Source organism: Nelumbo nucifera, chromosome 6 (genome assembly GCF_055504915.1).
Source record: "Nelumbo nucifera cultivar China Antique chromosome 6, China Antique-T2T, whole genome shotgun sequence".
Classification (NCBI taxonomy): domain Eukaryota; kingdom Viridiplantae; phylum Streptophyta; class Magnoliopsida; order Proteales; family Nelumbonaceae; genus Nelumbo; species Nelumbo nucifera.
In genome coordinates, this window is record NC_142654.1 from 7,644,548 (window position 1) to 7,663,429 (window position 18,882).

The 18,882-nt window shown below is 35.9% G+C and overlaps 1 protein-coding gene across 7 annotated transcripts; it reads right to left on the reverse strand.

Moving 5' to 3' along the window:
• Positions 1-7,111: 7,111 nt before the first annotated feature.
• On the reverse strand, positions 7,112-9,365 carry LOC104604539 (uncharacterized). Of its 7 annotated transcripts, XM_088890111.1 has the most exons (5): positions 9,275-9,365; positions 8,385-8,528; positions 7,909-7,946; positions 7,686-7,812; positions 7,112-7,492 (listed from the first exon to the last, which is right to left on the reverse strand). In XM_088890111.1, the coding sequence occupies exons 2-5, from the start codon at positions 8,487-8,489 to the stop codon at positions 7,403-7,405; spliced, it is 360 nt and encodes a 119-aa protein (XP_088746237.1). In that variant the 5' UTR covers positions 8,490-8,528; positions 9,275-9,365; the 3' UTR covers positions 7,112-7,402. The 7 variants fall into 7 exon arrangements, 3 of the variants coding, with proteins under 3 accessions (XP_088746237.1, XP_088746239.1, XP_088746238.1); XR_016077534.1 differs by lacking the exon at positions 9,275-9,365 and having other exon boundaries at positions 7,909-8,008; positions 8,385-9,266; XM_088890113.1 differs by lacking the exon at positions 9,275-9,365 and having other exon boundaries at positions 7,112-7,543; positions 8,385-9,266.
• Positions 9,366-18,882: the final 9,517 nt, after the last annotated feature.

Consider the following 18,882-nt stretch of genomic DNA (forward strand, 5'->3'; position numbering starts at 1 on the left):
GAGGAGGGGTTCGGTTCTCGGCCTCTTTTGTTGTTTAGAAATGGGCGGACGAAATGACAAAAGTATCCTACAAATTTTGAAAATAGAGATGGATATTCAGGTTTCGGAACCAATTCGGGAGTTTGTAACGTGCAACGTCTCGGGTTGGGAGTTGGGACAACGAATTTATATCGTTAATCACTTGATCGTATCGTGTCTCTTAGAGTTTCGGAACTCCCAAGACATGAATGATTCCCTGACAGTAGTCAATCTGCGAATTAATTTTGCATTCGTTGACAATACAAAGGTAATGAAGACACACAAACCACATGGTGCACATGTATGGCCAATCAAATAAAAGCAGACTGAACTTAGCGTGAGTCCAGCTAGACCTACACTGCTCTCTGATGGGTAGATATTAATTCAACGGCACTGATTCATGAGACATTAGGGCCGGCCCCATGGAACAAAATGTAAGATGGGCCCATGGAATGATACAAGAAATAATGGGCCTAAATAATGTGGTGAAGATGGGAAAGCTGAATGAAAAGGAGGGAGACAAACGCAAAGGCAAAGTCTGGGGAGTGGGGAGGGAGGGAATAACAAGGTCGCGATTGTTGTGAAAGTGGGATGCTTTTGGTTAAAGGATCTCAAAAGAAACAAATACATCTGTTTAAATCCTAATAATTACTCTCTTAATTTGACCTGGATTTTCCACTAATTTACCGAACAACAAACTTTATTTGGTTCAGAATAAAACCGGTTTTAAAGATGGCAACTAGACCCGTTCTTGTGGGACTAGCAGGTTTTCTAACTATTGATTGGGGTTTGGAGCGGGTTTCAGGAAATCCAAAACTTTAAGGACCGGAGAAGGGGCAGGGATGGTAATTGTTCATCCTAATTTCAAAAAATAAATTTACGAATAAGAGTGGCCGAGTCAAGGTGGCACAAATTCAGGAATCCCCATTCACTGTGAGGATGGGAATGGGATTGGAATTTCTAGCCTCAAGAGGCGGAATCTTTGAGTTCAGGGTCGGGAATGGGATATGCAAAACCTGGCCCCGCCAGCCCCGTTGCCATTCCTAACCGGTTCCGGCGTTCCACGTTTGTGAAATGAAAGAAAGGCTGGATTGACCGTGCTGCCGTGCACGGGAAGTAGTTGCATCTCCCGGCCAAGAATGGACCGGTTCTCTTCTCATATCGTTTGAGTTTTGACCAGGCAAAAGAATGGGCTTCCGTTTAATAATCCCAAAAATGATGTGGATTTGGATTAAATTATGCTAAGTCACAATAAAAGAGGATTCACGTAATTGCGTTCTCTCTACGTTAGTCATGGTCCACACATAAAAAGAATTAAGAAGAGTGGATATCTGTGTGGAAATGGACTCGAGTTGTAATGGGTGGGCTAGGGTTTTCAACTTTTCTTATGGGGGCGTAACAGATAAGGTACAAAATATAGAGCCCACCAGAAATCTAAAATGCTTGCTTAACATTGCAGGAATTGAGTCTAAACTCTAAATATAAGTGGTTCTCACTTGTTATCATGGGTTAACATCATGGATAGTGATTGTATTAGTAGCCGCCTCTGTCTTTGTCCACTTCAGAGGAAGGAAGTATTTGGGGCCACGGGTGTTACTGTTATATCTCCTGACCCATCACCTTCTTACCAATCTATGGGTCCCACAAGGCCCACATGGGCCCAACTTACTCGAGAAGAGGACCCAATCATCTTGACTAGGGTAGACAACGGTTATTGCCTTATTGGATGCCACCAGATTAGTTGGAGTAAAATACAATAAACGGCACGCAGAAAGTAAAAAGAGAAGCCACAGTGAAGTCTCCAATTGATGATTCATTGATGAATTCTTAATGGTTCAACTTGAAGAGCTAAAGGTGGTCCAGCTACTTTAGTCCAGCTCTAACATTCCAGGAAAGGCTCATCAAATGCTAGAATATTAGTTTATGATCAAATGGAGAACCTGGATCTATCGTGATCAGATTCTACAAAAAAAAAAAAAAAAAGCTTCTATTATTTTAAATATGGTTATTTGTCAAAGTGGGGCTCTAACATTTTATCTCTACATCATTTTTCTAAGGTTGTCTCTGGTTGCAATGCAAATAATTTTGCATTGATGCAAAACCACGACAGTGCAAATGATTTGAGTGTAAATTCTGACTTATTTTTGTTTTAAATTTTTGTGTATTTTGTTTGATTGTAATATAAATAAAATAAATTAAGACATGAAACAGAATAAAATAAAATCCAAAATAAAATTAAACAAGAATTTGCATTTTTTATATTTGTACTCCCATACATTTGTACTAGTGCAAATAAAATTGCACTGCAACCAAACAACGATGCAAATGGAGTGTAAATCACGGTTCAGGGTAAATTTGCACTCTGGTTCACTTTTGCCTATGTTGAACAATATTACATTTATGCATTGACAAATGACAGAATAATGTATATATACATTGATAATTAGATGTAAAAGTACATCAATAAAAAAATAAGTAAATTTGTATTCAAGTGGGCTTTTGATAAAAAAAAGCATATATTTTATTGAAATTAATGTTTACATCCATTATAGCTAAAAGTCTATTTGATATGAAGGTAAATTTGTCAGTGCAAAATTAACCCAATTTTACAATTTATGTGAATCGTTTTACACTCTACATATTTACATTCACACTTATTTGCATTATTTCCAAACACAGCCTAAGAATTACGATATCCAAGTTCAAATTTAACTAATGGGATCATCCCAAAACACCTGCGCACCCACCTAGAGCTAGAGGCAACAAATGAAAAGTTTGACAAAAGATAGTGCCGCAATTTTATAAGCAGTTTATGGGAATACGAATCGCTCATAATGGCGCTTTCTGGGCTTAAATATCATTCAATTGGGATGGAATTAAAAGTGATTAATTTAACGATGGATATAGGTCATAGGGGTCCAATTTGGATGGGTTGGGCCGGGTTTATGATCAATTCATGTCCAACACTAAGATTTGAATTAAGGTTGAAGGCAAGTCCAATTTTTTCAATCTAAGCTCAACCTGTACTGTAATTTGATACATTTGGGTTGGATATTTGTACATGCATGTATGCATTTATGCAAATATATATGTATGTGTATATATGTATATAATTGGGTATAATTCTGACTATCTAAAGGTTATGACCAGGCTCAGCCCAAAAAATTAAAAAAAAAAAAAAAATCTGAAGCTTTAGGCCCAAGGGCTAAAAATTCAAGTCCAATCCATATAAAATTCTGGGTTGAATTGGTCCGAACTCGGCTTAAGCCCACCCAGTTACATAGATCAAATTATAATTTGTCTTATATATGTAGATGTGTTACAACAGCTCTTCAAATGCTGTTCATGGACTAATAGTTAAACATTACCTCAACGTCACCCTCCATATTGATTTCAGGTTCGGTGATATTCCATTTAAGTTGTTAGGTGAGGTTCTTAAATAGGTTTTTATTCTGAAATGAATAAAAGTATAGTAAGAAATTATCTAATCACTAATAGTTTAACAATGGATATGGCTTTAAATAAAATGAATCAGCATAACAGGTTTAATGTGTATAGGCATTGATGATGATGATGAATCACCAATTAGAGAAGATCCTAATCCTTTGTGAAAAGATTTTAGATTTCCAACCAAGAAAACAAAAAAAATGCATTTGAGGGTAGACAACAAAGCCACACCACCCATGGACCAAAAAATCAAACATGATGGTGAATGCCATGAGACGGTCTGAACAAAATACACAGAATGACAGAATCATAGGTGTTTAAATTAAATATCCTTTTCAGCTAGGAGAGTCTACTCTGGGTGGAGTCAGATATGAAAATTAAGCAAAAGCTCTACACACATGTCACCCAGCCATATATTTGAAATATCTCTTATACTATATCTTAAATTCATGAAGAGATGTTTCCGATGTACAATTAAACGCCTGTATTTTCAGAATATGTCCAAAGTTTTTGCTTTCAGGAAATCGCTTCTCCTCTTGATGCTGATGCTGAAAATACTACAGGACCATAATATGAGTAATACAGTGGTGACCATCATGCTAGCCAAGTCCTTGAAAGAATCATAAACTTCACATGACAACCTGAATTCCATGGCAGTCTCTTCCGCTTCCTACTTTCATTCATGTCCACGAAAGAGCAAAAGTAAACTCAGTTCTTACATAACCACCACTTCAAGAGAGAGAGAAGATAAAAGGTAGTAATTTTCCTCACCTCTATTTATTTGGAACAGAGAAGGCAATGACAGATGATCATTAAGGCAGTGTTTGGTTGCAGTGCAAATTATTTGAATGTAAGTTCTGGCATATTTTTGTTTCAAATTTTAACTGATTTTGTTTGATTACAGTACAAATGAAATAAATTAAGACATGAAACAAAATGAAATTAAATTAAACAAGAATTTGCATTTTTTACCTTTACACATTCATCCATTTATACTAGTGCAAATAATAAAATAACTTTACACTACAACCAAACACAGCCTAACTAAAAAATGCAGCACATATATAGTGGAGAATGGAGACCTCATTTGGATGACTGAGGTGGAATATGGTGGGATCTTAGCTTGTAATAATATAAGTATTGAAGTACACGCTATCATGCATATCTCTTAGCTTGTAATAATTACTTCATACAAAAAGCAATAAGCGGCAGTGAGTTATCCTGATTTTTCAAGGACAACTACTGTTGCTACCCATTCTCGTAGTATAATTATTTTCTCCTCTTATCTTTTTTCTTTCTAGGAAAATAGTACATTGAATAATACCATATATGTGATAAAAAGTTCTGCAAGAGTAGATATAAAAAATTTGGGCTTAATAAATGAAGCCATTTAGTTATGCAAAAGGAGAGGAGGTGAACAAGAACATGCGGGTCCATGTGCCTCATTTATTTGGACCAACTAGACTAATCACAATTCATTCTTTATCAAATTCTTTGAAAGTTCAAAGGGGTGAAAGTAAAGAGCGTAGCCCCTCTATTCTGACCAGAAATGTTTTTTAGAGAGAGTGTGTGTATGTGTATACAAGTAGGGGTGTAACATAAGGATTTCTAAGGAGGTCATTCATGTTATATTCTCGCTCAAATACGTTTAACTTCAGGGTTTTGATGGACTTCAATGCATTAGTATTGATATGCAATACAAGGGCTGTTTTCCAAGATGTTAGATGTCACCCATCCTATTACTACTCTCACCCATGTTTAAATATGGTGTATGGATGCAATTGAATCGAACCTCTAATCAAATAGTTCAGGCTTGAATTTGAATCTTAGGATAAGTTAGATTAGTTATTCAAACTCTAGCTCAATCAATAAGAAGTTGGGATCAAAATCTCGTGATCCTTTCTCGATGTATTTATTTATACATATATTATAAAAATATATTCTTTTTTGGGCTCAATACGGCTTGATTACACCCCTAATCTAGTGATTAGTGCTGGTATGAGAGAGAGAGATGATCTGTGGAGCGGTTAAGTTGGCATGCCATCAACAACTTGATAAGTCTGTCTGTTTTTACAAATTTTCAATGAAAAGAAATTGTTGGATGACAACTTAAAAGACAAATTATCAATTTTCTTGCGGATGTGGGAGGGAACGAATTAAGAACAGTTGCCCATGTCTTCATGTGTTTGTATGTGTTGGTGCAAATGAGTGGGCTTGTTTTCTCCCGTAGGCCCTGTACTGCCTGTGGCTTAAGGTGGGCAGTGGTCCTTGATGGAGACTGTCCCCAAAGGTCATTGAGGCCCATTACTGTAGAGCTTGTGTTGGCTTCTCCCTGTACTGTCCCTGACTAGAGGAGAGCAGTGGGCCACTGGCCAGTGGGCCTTGAGGATGCCTGTCCCTAGAGATTCATTTTAGTACAATTTAGACTATTAACTAGTCTATTTAATTTGCAGTTTGGGCTGTGAGGGTCCATCATCTAATTGGATATGTTGTGTCACAAGGCTATTGATTATCACAATAATCTTCCCTTAATGGCTGAAAGAAAGAATTTGGTGAATGATCAATGTCCCAGAATCCCCCCACTAACGTTTATTGTTTTCATTTGTTTTTAGAATCACCACATCAGCAAAAAAATAAAAATAAAAAGTCGTACTTGAACTCCGTTTTTGTTTTCAAAGGGAAAAATAAGTTGGTTATGTTTCAAAAAACAATACATGTCTTTAGAACCAACACAAATATTGATTTTTAAAACAAAAACACATTTTTTAGTATAGAAATTATATGATTTATGGAACATGATGTTGAATAATCAAATGAAAACATGTTTTTGAAACCAGATTCAAGAACATGTTTTTTATTTCAGTTTTGAAAACAAAAATCACATACTGAAGAAAAAAAAAACAATTCATGTTGTTTTAAGAAACAATATATTTTCAATTTTGATTTATTTTTGGAAGCAGCAACAAGAAAAACAATTGATGTTATAGAACACACCCTAAGGGCGTGTTCAACAACCTGGTTGGTTTTGTTTTTGAAGACAAAAACAGCTGCCACATCAGAAAAATTATATTGTTTTTGTTGATGTTGCAGTTGTTTTTATTTTCAAAACCAAAACCAACTATATTGTCGAGGACCTCATGTATAATTTTGCCTATCAGAAAAATGATTCTGCCAACTAAATGGAGGAAGTTGGCTTTGTCCAATACAAAACAATTAACTAAGACAACTTCTTGAACGAAGCACCATTTGGCTGGAACTTTGCAGGTCAGCCATGTTTCAAGGGAGTGGTTGCTGTAAACTTATGACGACCTGGGATCTGGACTACTGAACCTGAGGGAAAAAAACAGAATTTCTGTTGCATTGGCAGTTTGGTTAAGAAGTTTGGCCCCTTGTTCAGAGGCCCTGCTCAGAGAGCAGAGAGACACATGACTTGGTGTAATGGTAAAATCTCAAGCTGGCAACCATGAAGACGCAGGTTCGAGTCTGGGAGTGGCCACTTTGTGCAAAAAATGCCAAAGGTTAGGACCATATCCAGTCTACCCCTCTCAAGACCCCAGATTGCTGAGACCAAGTGACCAACATTGGGTGATGGCCTTATTTTTCAATTGCTACAGTGTTTGAGGATTGGAGAGCTAAGTCGAACATATGTTAGAACAGCTATCAATTTTCCATTTATTCCTTTTCTTAATAAGAATTTAAATGTAAACAATAAATCAAAGAAGAGATACATCTTGTAACAGAAGCTCAATCAAACACCTGCTTCTACCTTAAATAGTAGCTGAAGAGTGAATAATTCAACTGGCATACATATTACAGAGAAGTGCAACGTACAATTAATTACTTAGTGGTTAAGGAAAATGAAACCTATGTTTCTTCTACAAATACACTGATTCTTCTTCAATGAACCCACTGCGCCACCAACCAATCAATATGTTGGTCAGCTTGATATGAATTCCCACTTCTCATAACTTCCGGTAGATGCCCAATTTGTGCAATATGCCTGCAATAACTCCCCAGAAGGTGATCTCTGCAAATATCACGTATCACATACAGCAGTCTTCCTTCTCAAAGTGCCAGTCTGCCAAACATTAATGAACACATGCTTTTGGATCCAATGGACCTGACATTGAATATTTTCATTTTCTTCTTCTTTTTTTCTTTGAAATGTAATAAAAGATTGTACTACTTACAAGAGAGTTATTAGGGGTATTCATAATTACCATCCATTTACGAATGCTGCAAAGATACCTTGTGCTGCGCGCCTTCACAGACACTAGCATTGCATTCATTCCAATCCATTCGAGGACTAGAAATGGAGTTCGAAGACCCCAAACATCAATCTGTTGACTGTTGTGTTCATCAAAATGAGCAAGGTTAGGGAAGATCCAAAGTTGGTTTGTGGATTGAAAACCACAGAACAGTAAAAAGTGAAAAGTGTTGTACCAGGATGTAGAGCCCAGAAAATACAATTCCAGCTGCACCTGCTGTGAAACAAACGTAGCTAAAGCTGTACAGCTTTTTGTTGAGAGGAATATATAGCTAGCTACAAGCATGAATGCAGACATTAAAAGAAAAGGAAGACCCTAGACCAGGTGTATCAAAATGCAGCCATTTCAGAAATGATACTTAAAAACAAGGGACCTCAGTCCCTCACCATCTGTAAGATGAAGAATAGTGACTATGCCAAGTAAAATAAGCCCTATAGACACCCATTGCTTCAGCCTCTCGGATTCACCCTTTGAAAAAGCAAAGTTCAATTGTAGAAGTACATAGAAATTCGGATAGAGGAAGTAAGGTTAATTGGACTGAGAAAAGTATTAAATATGGTTTTCAGATGCATTAGGAATTCTACCACAGCTCACTGCGACCAAAAAACAAATGGTTAATAGGACTGAGCAGAGAACCATTGAATTACATACCTTCAAGTGAATCAGAACATGCCCATAATGAGCTTCGATGGTACCAGAAAGGATGGCCGAAATAGAACTAGCAATACACAGTAAGATCAAGGCTGCATTTGGCATTGAACACACTGCACTACATGCGGCTCATCCACATTTCACCTGTAATTTTCTGTGATCTCAGTTTCATTACTGGCAATCTTCATCTTTATCTGAAAGAAATTGAAACTAAAAAGCGTAATTCATTTGTGAGGCCATTGCCATTAGACACATAGTGTAAATCTTTTCCCTCCATGAACAAAACTCCAGTCAGGAACATAGAGTGCGTATGTTGTGACCATATAAATGAGAAATGCAACGAACCCTCCAATCCTGGGAATTAACCCAAATTACCCAGATGAAATAAGCTTAATTGAAGCTCTTCTCTTGACTCCCTGGTTGGGGGTTTGAAACTTCACTTACCACTGCTCTTTGTGGCCATGGTCTCTGTTAGAGCCACAACCAAGTATACCAAAGCTATTCTCTGTTAAAACAAGAATTGATGAATTTCTGTTTAAGGAATATGGTCATTAAGTCTAGTTGGTCTGATACAGACCCATGAAGAAAACTAAACATGTATTTTTGTATAGATTGGGTGGGGAGTAACCAGAGAGACCTGGAGGATACCACACCAACGGATTCATCAGGGGCATGAGAGTCCACATTCAGTGTATTATGTTCATGCACCACACAGACAAAGCAAGCAAAGTAATGACGATTACATCATTAATCAATATGGTAAGTGTTTACAATTAAGAATATAAATTATACATAAAACACTTTCTTTGAAACTTTTGGTTCAGTTAAAACAAAGGCCCCAGAGACCAGAAGAGAGTTCTTAAAAGGATCATCTTAATGGCGTCCTTGACCTTCGAAATTCTCTGTCTCTGAAAGATTGAATTTTGAATGAGGAGCTGGGAACCGTTCCTGGGCCATGTGAGCGTTGCACCACCCTACTTACCCACTACTATATGTTTATGGATTTGAGAACTTTAAATCAAGGTCCTCGACCCATATTGCATCGTTGGATATGGGCTTTGCCTGGAGTAGGGCCACAGCCCATATATCGATTTTGGGTATCATTCACCAATTTCATCAACTACTTGCATCTCAGAATTTTGAATTTGATAGCAGAAGAATTTAACATCAGGATTTCATAAATAAAAAGTAGAGTGTAGAAATTCAAGTTGGGCCATATTAGGTCAGGTGGAGGTTCATCCTAACCCAATCCAATTGTTGAACCCTCGTACTAAACCAAATCTGGTTACATCAGATTGGGTTAGGATCGGGTTGAGTCCAGGTTTTTAAAGGAAAAACCAAATCCAATCTCATTCTAGCCTGCTGTTTTGGATTTCAGACAGATTCATATTTAATCGAACTCGACTAAACAGTTACTTATTTTTAACTTATATCAAATTTTATAAAAGAATATAGTGTAATACATAATATTTATATGTAGGCATTAATTTATTATCGGATTCAGATTTTTATCAGATTCTGTATGCAATCTGATTACTAGGTTTTAACATCCAAATCCAAAGTAATTGGATCAGATGATATTGGATGTTCGAAACCAGCCAATTGAATTCTTTATGTAAAATATAAAAAAGAGGCATCCTATAATGGGGGTCGGGATCTCCTACACTTGCATTCATTCTGGACATGTCTCCCATTAGGATTTAGATCTCCTACACTTACTTCTATATCAAGGTGTATTTTGCATTGCACCTCTCGTTTCACGTATATAGGTAAACCATTTACCCTTGTCACATGGTAAACGGAAGTGAATGAAAAAATAGTGTTAGGAGGTTCAAAGTTCCCTTGTGGCCTCGTTACACTTGTGTAAATGCCTCTATACATGAGAATAAACATGCATGCAATGAACGCTCTGAATCCTTTACAGGGCAATGAGGAGAGGATCCCCTGTCGGCAAATGATCAGGGTGTTTGGTTTGTGGGCATTTATTGAATAAACGTTTTTACATAGGTACTACTTCAGCATTTCCTCCTTTTTGCTTTGTATGCATCGAAAAACGGCAAAAGTTGACTTTGGTTTTTGTGCATGCCTATTGTTCGTGGAAGTTATTTTTTAAATCTTCCACAAATGGTTAGGCGTTTTTTCACTATTACACTGATATAGAGCCTAGTGGCGCCTAATTGTCATAGACGGTTGTAATTATTACCTTTCTCGATTTTGCAAGCAAATAAAATACAAATATTGAATGAAAAAATGTAAACAAAACCAAACACATACAATATCATGCCAATTCATTCAGTTGTGGTTTAGCATTTAGTGGGTGAAGAAATTAATTGCTATGAGCAGCTCGCATGGTAATGTAACACATGCTTTGTTTTTTTTTTATTGAAAACACTGAGGAACTACACGAATGACTAAAGGGCCAGAATTTGGAATGGCAACGGGACAGAGCGGGGACGAGGAACCTCTCCCCATCCCCGTCACCACGAAAATCTCCATCCACATTCCCGTTCCCATCCCCACTAGCGGGGACAAAGTTATCCCCATCCCCATCTCCACAGGGATCTCCACTCATCGTGATTCTTTATAATGTCAATCATTATGTTTTTGTTTTTTATTTAAAAAATAAAAATAAAATAATTAAAATTTATAATCCTATTAGAAAAGATTCAAACATATTTAACTATATTTTTAAAAATATTAACATATAGACGTATGTATACATATATACATATATAAATACACACACACACACACATATACATATATATCAGCGGGGACCGGGGTCCACGTGGGCAAGGAGTGCTATCCCTGTCCATGCACCATCCCCGCCAATGGGGATGAAAATTTCTCCATCTCCATCCTCGTAGGGAAAAATCATTCCCATCCCTGCCTCATTTGGGGCAGATTCCCACAGGGATCGGTGAAATTGAGAAAATTGCCATCCTTAGCCAGAATTGACCAAATGAGTGGGGTAGCTCTTCCCCACTAATCAACGAAACAAATAAACTTAAGATCAAGTGGGATACAACCTGAAGTGACCAAGGACCATAAAAAGTTTTTCAAGCCAACCAATTTGCAGCTTGTTTAGCCTCATGATAAGTGTACCTGAAGTGGATGTTTAAGTTGAACGTGAATGAGAGAATGTCTCTAGGGGGCTAGCTTCACCTTTCCTTTGAAGTAGGCAATGATGAGCTTTGGTTCTCCTTCAATGATGATTGGGTAATCCCGGAAATTAGTAGAAATGTTGATGGCTTCTCATGCTGCCCAAGCTTCAGTTAGATTTATCGTCGCAAAACCAATATTATAAGCTTTAATTTTAAGGATTGCACCTAGCAGTACAGCCAATAGCGCATTGGCCATTTATTCTATAAGAGGCATCAAAATTGATCTTAGTGCTACCAGGTTTAGGGTTAAACCATCCAATATATGTCCTATCTTTATTATTGCCTTGGTGTTCATTTAGAATATTATTCTTATGTATCGCTTGCTATGTAACCAATCACAAGTGAATACGCAAGTATTCCATATGTTATCATGGGGGCCCTATGGGTAGGGAATACTAGTATGTTTGTTCATGATTATTGTATAGCCAAGCAAACAGCATGCCTTGCTAGTAATTTCTTTACTCCACTCATTTTAAATTAAAGAGCCACTAAAGAGACACTTGTCAGAGGAGAAAAGTGTAGGAGATTTGGGCTCCCATTTGTCCCCCACTTTTTTTTTTTTGTTCAACAAAGAAGGGTGCCCTTGTTATAAGCAGCAAGAGGGTCGAATCTACTGTTAAATGGATCCTACTAACAAGTTGCACAATTAAATGACTTATAGGTCCCGTTCGCTTTTTGGGAAGTTATTTACCCAGATAAATGCATTTACCCATGTTTTTTTATTTCCCAAGTAATTAAGACAATGTCCATTTTTATCCATAAAAATCATTATTAAAAGGGGTAATTTTGTCCCATCCAAGTGTTGGCAACTTTACTCCCATGTGGAAAAGATATTACCCACTTGGGAGATGGGTATCACTTACCCGGGTAAGTAATACCTTGGAAAAATAAATTTTTCACGAACCCCACATAAATCTGAGAAAATAATATGGGTATCTTGGTCAATGGGAAACATTCCCCCTCTCAAAATCTAAAAAATCAACAGGCCCATAAAGTTTTATTTAAAAACCTAAAAATAATTCATAAATAATTATGGCTAAAGTTATCCATCAATTTCTTTATTTTTAGATAGATGATCTTGTAGGTGAGATCCATTTGATAGTAGCTCAGTTCTACATGGGAGACATAACAATTGGATGGAACATTTTCTCATATGCCGTGTTTGGTATTGAAGTTATTTCCTTCTTTTCAAGGTAGTTATATTATGTCAATGCCATGTAGGTGTTTTGTTATTTCCTTTACTTTTTTTTTTTTTGAGCCATACACTGAGACCTTGTTTGTGTTCCAATAAGTCATTTACCTGGGTAAATGCACTTGCTGGAGAGGAAATACTTACCTGGATAAGTGCACCTACTAATACTCTTTTATTCCCTAAGTAAAATTGTATAATGATTGGTTTATCCATAAAAGTGATATTATTGAAGGGACAATATTGTCCCATCACATTTTAACAAATTTCCACTCAAATGGGTAAATGATTTACCCAAGTCTCAGGACGATATTATTTGTCTAGGTTAATAAAATACTTTGAAATCATTCTTTTCCGTATAATCCACTAATACTAAAACACAAATGCAAGTTTACTTCTTTTCTATGGGATTCACCAAGTCTCAGGTGGCCTAAATACCTTAAATTCTATGAGAGCAACTTTTGACGAAAATGTCATTTTAATGTTTATTACAATTGAAACAACATATTCACCTTTTTGTCTATGCATACTTCATGGCACTTAGCCATTAGCAAATATTAATAAGGATATAAAATATGCACACAACATGGAGTTACTTTTGCGGTCATTGTTTAAAAAGCTGCAATGATGCCAAACATTACCATAGCTATTTTTTATTCATATTTCTTATGATGAGTTAAAGCACTCTTTCATGGCTCAAAAAATAATATTTTTTTTTGCAAAAAAATAAAACAAAAAACAATGCTTGCAAAGCGACAAAATGGATGATATTAAATAATGTACACGTTAATGAGCAGGGGAAAAATTTCTTTTTTTTTGACAAAATTGATTACACAAAATTAACCATTAGTAATCCCATTCTTTTTTTTATTATTATTACAGGAAGATGGAATAAAAAAGCAAGACATGAAAGAGGAGTCATGGCGTATTATTATATGAAGGTGTAAGTGGTGTGGTAAGGTGACGGAGGTTGGTCAAGTCTTCAAAGGTCTAGAGAGGATGACAATAAAGAGAGAGAACATGGAGAGGAATACTGGTTGTAGAGGACAATGGGAGAAGAGCAGAGAATGGATGATAAGAAAGAGAAAGGTTCCCTAACAGACTCTAGGATCAAAGTTATATGGTTCTCTCTGATGTGGGGAAGAGTTATTCCCCCATTTTATAGAGAGGGTCCCTAAGGCTATAAGGAGAAATCTAAAAGGATACATTTTCTATTAGGAAATGGTATCTTTATCTTTATATCGGCTATTAAGGGAACACCATTGGGATTTTTGCACATGTTCAACGAGATCCTTTAAGGATAGAGTTTCCCTTCTCCTAAGGATTCTCGGGTTGCGTATGTAGGCTACATCCCCTTATAAGTTTCCCTGTAGACACGTGTCAAGGGTAAGACTTGGATCTGACTAGTGTGCTCGGGTGTTCTGCTCGATCGCCTCTAAGGCACCTTGTCACAGCTAGTTGTGACCAAAAGCAATGCCAATCTCCCGTAGGCGGGTGTCACCGGCCTCAAGGTCTATCCTTTGTTCATTACAGTAGGAGTTGTCATTTCATGTTCATCGCAAGGTGCTAATAGTGCATTGGGCTCTTGCAATATCATTTTATGCCCATCACAAGTCTCAGGTGATACTGATTTGTTATCGCAGGTCTGGGGAGATGTTTTATGTTCATTGCAGGTCTTTAATGACATTTCATGCTCATCGCAAATGTATGATGGCTTTCTGTATTCATGGCAAGTGCGTAGGCCTTATATTACTTTAATAAAGTGCCATTGTGCCATTTAAGAGATGTCCCATCTCCGTTTTTCTTTTAACATACCCATTTTAATCCCGATGATAATGAACTCCAGGTACGAGCAACGAAAAAAATGATAAAATAGCAATTAATAAGATATTAGTGTGGGAGACTAAGCACACCAATAACGAGGAGGGCTGGTGATTCAATACTCAATTCCCAATTGCTCCTCTTTCACCAAATGTAGCTGAAAGTCATCCTTCTTTCATGCTGGTTCACCACCATTACTGGTCAATAGTCATTTCAAAAGGAAATACATAAGTTAAAAGGACAGTTAAAAAGAGACAGAGACAGAGTTAACGACTTCACTATCTCTAATGACAGTTTTGAGGAACTATTTTGTCTGGGAAAAAAACTTGATTTATTTTCCTATTCACGGATTTAAGTGTTATTTTATAAATTCCATTGACTCCATTAAATCAGCCAAATTTATTATTTTTTACGAAAAAATCCCATGCAATTAATAATAATAAGCTGCCATGGTTTATTACTAAGCAAACATTAAAGTAAAATAATTGTTGAACTGATTCAACTTAGCAGACTAGAGGGTCTAACCATTAGGTTACCCAGTTCTTCAAAATGTTATTGTTAACTTCATTAAACCTACTCAAATACATGTTTAAGTCTAAGTTACAGTCTACAATATTTATTGTTTTAACAAGTTTATATTAATAGAAGAAAAGTTTTAAGAGATAATCCAAAGTTCATTTGTTATTTTTAATTTTTTTTTTCTTTTTTTGGATTTTTAATTGAGTGAGCTGAACAATTTAATTGGATGGTTGGACCACTTTATCAATGACCCAATGATAAAATTTGGTTTATGTTCAGTTCAATGCATGTGATCAATTCATGCAAATGAGGAAAAATTTTAGGTTATAGCAATGTTATCAACCCACAATTGAAATGGGTTAATCCAACACCTGACCAAAATTTTCAGGTATGTTAGCTCTCAAGCTTAGGGGTGTAAGTGAGCCGAGCCAACTTGTGAGCTATTTGGGCTCAGCTTGCTAATACTCGCATTTGGCTTGAAGATTATCAATTTAAATCGAGTTTGACTTGAGTTGAGTAGGTAATTGAGCCAAATTCGAGTTTTGTAATACTCAACTTGAGTAGCTTGTGAGTCTAATTGAACTTCTAATAAAATACTATTTTTAATATATTTTTATTTATAATATTTCACAATATTGTTTTTTATAATTATAGTATATAATCAAGTTTTCTAATATATTTTTATTTATAATATTTCAAATATTAATTTATTTATAATTTTTAATAGCAATTTATTTATAATTAGCTTGAACCAAATCGAGCCCAAATTAAATGTCAAGCTCTGAGTTTTTGAGTGAAGCTCAAGGTAAAGCCACCCAAAACTCAACTCGACTCAGATTGATTATACCCCACCGAAGGTGTTTACTTCCAAAAAAAAAATGTTGACTGAAGTGAATCCGACCAATTGAACCATTAAACCATTTAACCAGGTTAATGAATCATTTGTTAAATATAAATTCTCTTTTTTTTTTCTTTTTATATTTTTATCCATTTCATAATTAATAACAATGATCATCATTTTTCATTTTTAATGCTTATTTTTGTTCAATATCATAAATGAATAACAGTAGAGCACGACAGCTAATTCTAGTGTTGGAATCTTTTGCAGCCATAAGTTGCGATTTTGTTAGTCCGGTACTCAAGTTGAAATTCAATTCTCTCAAACTAGCTACTTAGCTAGGTCCAAAAAACAAGTGACTTAACGTGTAGGAGTGCACGCATTACATACAAGTGGCTACTACTACTTCTTCTGTAACAATCAATATACATGGTCAATAAAATAAATAAATAATAACATAAATTTCATTATTGAGTTGAAACCTAGTCAGCTTTCTACCCTTTCCTTTGATGGGTCATTTAACAACATTTAAAAATTTGGTTCTCCCAACCCAATTTGAATTTACTTCTTTTCAGTATCTTGGATTCTTGGCCTCCATTTTGACAATGGTTTATGGTCAGTAGGAGCTTGAGAGAAGAAGTCACCTTTAAGCACTCATTGAAATGAGCATTTATTTTAGATGGGACCACACCAATATGTACTTATTCGTATTTAGAAAAAAAAATCCAAATAAATGCTTATTTTAAAAATAAGATTGTTTTGAAGAAGCCAAAAATTTTGGCTTATTATTAAGCACTTTTTTCAAAAATGTTTGGCCTGTCTTGTTTACCCGTCACATAATTTTCATAGTACCTATATTACCCCCTTTTAAAATAAATAATTTTTCATAAAATATGCAAAACACCAGTGTTTTCAACCCGTCATTGACTTGATTGGTCAAACAGTTCGAACCATCATCTGGCCAAGATTCCAGGTTCAGTTCAATCAAGACTCGTTAGATGACCAAAAATCGTTGACATAGTCCGCCCGGTTCGACCTAGTCATCGAGTTGTGGGTTGCACACTCAATGTATGCAAACTCTCGGAGGCCATAACTTTGCACTCCGATGTTCGATTGGGGTGATTTTTTTTAATTTTGGGTAACTTTTTTATTTTGGCCTCAAATTGTAATTTTTTATTTTTTTTATAAATAATAAAATTAAAAACCAAGTTAAGAAATATAAAAATACATATAACGTATCTAAAACATATTTTATACATTATTTATTGATAAAATATATATTTATACACATATACATATATACATATCTATACCATCTATAAAAGAGTGAATACCCCTTCTTTATAGAATTTTCATTGAACATTTTCTACCTCCCTTGTTTAAATGTACAATCAGCATAAAGATGACATATATATCCTTTACTCTCATTTTAGAAACTATCTACTTATAACTGTCCATTAATTATAAATAGTTTTACCTTGAAGATATTGCTATGTGAAAATGCACGTACATGTTCATATATGTATACATAGGCTTTTAAAACATTGATAAACACAAATATTTATCCTATAGATACACATTTGTCCAATAAGCATTCCCAAAAGCAAAAATAAGGCCTCTCAAATTGACAATATATTCGCAGCATGGCATAATAGTGGTCAGTCACTATTATTATTATTGCCAGTTGCCGTCCGAGGCTCCTTAACTTACCACGTGACAGATGTTCCCACTAAAGAATAATCGTACGCTAAAAGATTAAGGTACGAACTTCTTTCGGATCTTGTCCTGACAGAGCGCGCTTCACACCGACCTCGCACAACGTATCAGCCGTGACACAACGTATCAACCGTGCATTTGGAATATCTCGTATTTGTAAATTTTTAATTCGTGGGAGATATTTCGTATGCACAGCTGAAACGTGCTGTGATGTCGGTCTTGGGCGCGCTTTGTGAAGAAACTTAAATTTGGATTAAATTTTGGGTAAAATATAAAAACCTTCCCTCAAGTTTCTAACAATAATAAAAATCTCTCCTTTAGTTTACCTTTAACAAAATCCTCTCTTCTACTTTGAAAAAAAGCGATAAAAACCTCCATTCCATTAATGAATTTAACAGAAACCGTTAAATGGATGCTAATTTTTTTTTAAATACCCATTTTAATCCTATACGAGTTTTTATGTACATCTGTTTATTAAAATACCCTTTGTATTTTCTTATTATCCTGAAGAATGGGTGAGGAAGGAACAAAGGAAGAGGGCAACTGGAGAACGAACCAAGAAGAAGAATTGTGAACCTAGAAGAAGGATTTCTCGGTCAGCAGCAAAACCAGGGAACTACAAAGCCAAAATTTTTTGTCGGATTTAGGTCAGGGTCGCTTAACTTCTTATAGCGTCGCATGGGAAAAAAATGTAAAACCGTTTCATCTCTACTCTTGGTTCGGTCACACAATCCTATCTTCCATATCTCTATTCTTGGTTTCTTAATTGGCTCAATCCTCAGAGAGAGAGAACAGTCTTCGAGAAGAGGAGTTAGAGAGCAATTTTTCTCTTGAAGAAGCAGAAAATTGAGGATATTGGTAGATTTTTACGTAGACGTCTCAATGAGGGCAGATTTGAGAAAGGCAAAGGAAACAAGAGGCAGAGGTAGGGGAGGGAGAGGTTGGGTATCAAGATAGCTTCACACATGGACAAAGGTTGTTCCTCCTGAGTTTGGTGTGCCCAAATGCAAGGGCTTTGTGTTTGGGAGCTAGATCGCTTAGGGAAACAGAATTGTTATCGTTGTTGCTCAGTTTTTTCAACGTCTTTGTTTTTGGGTTGTTCTAATAAGCTCGTCTCACGTTTATTTGTTGATTTCAGTCCTTATTTTGAGTTGCATTATGTAGCTTCTGTTCCAGGTCCCTCCCTCTGGGACTCTACTGTAATAGTTCTCTTTTTCTCTTTAATAAATTATTTTTATTTATTAAAAAATA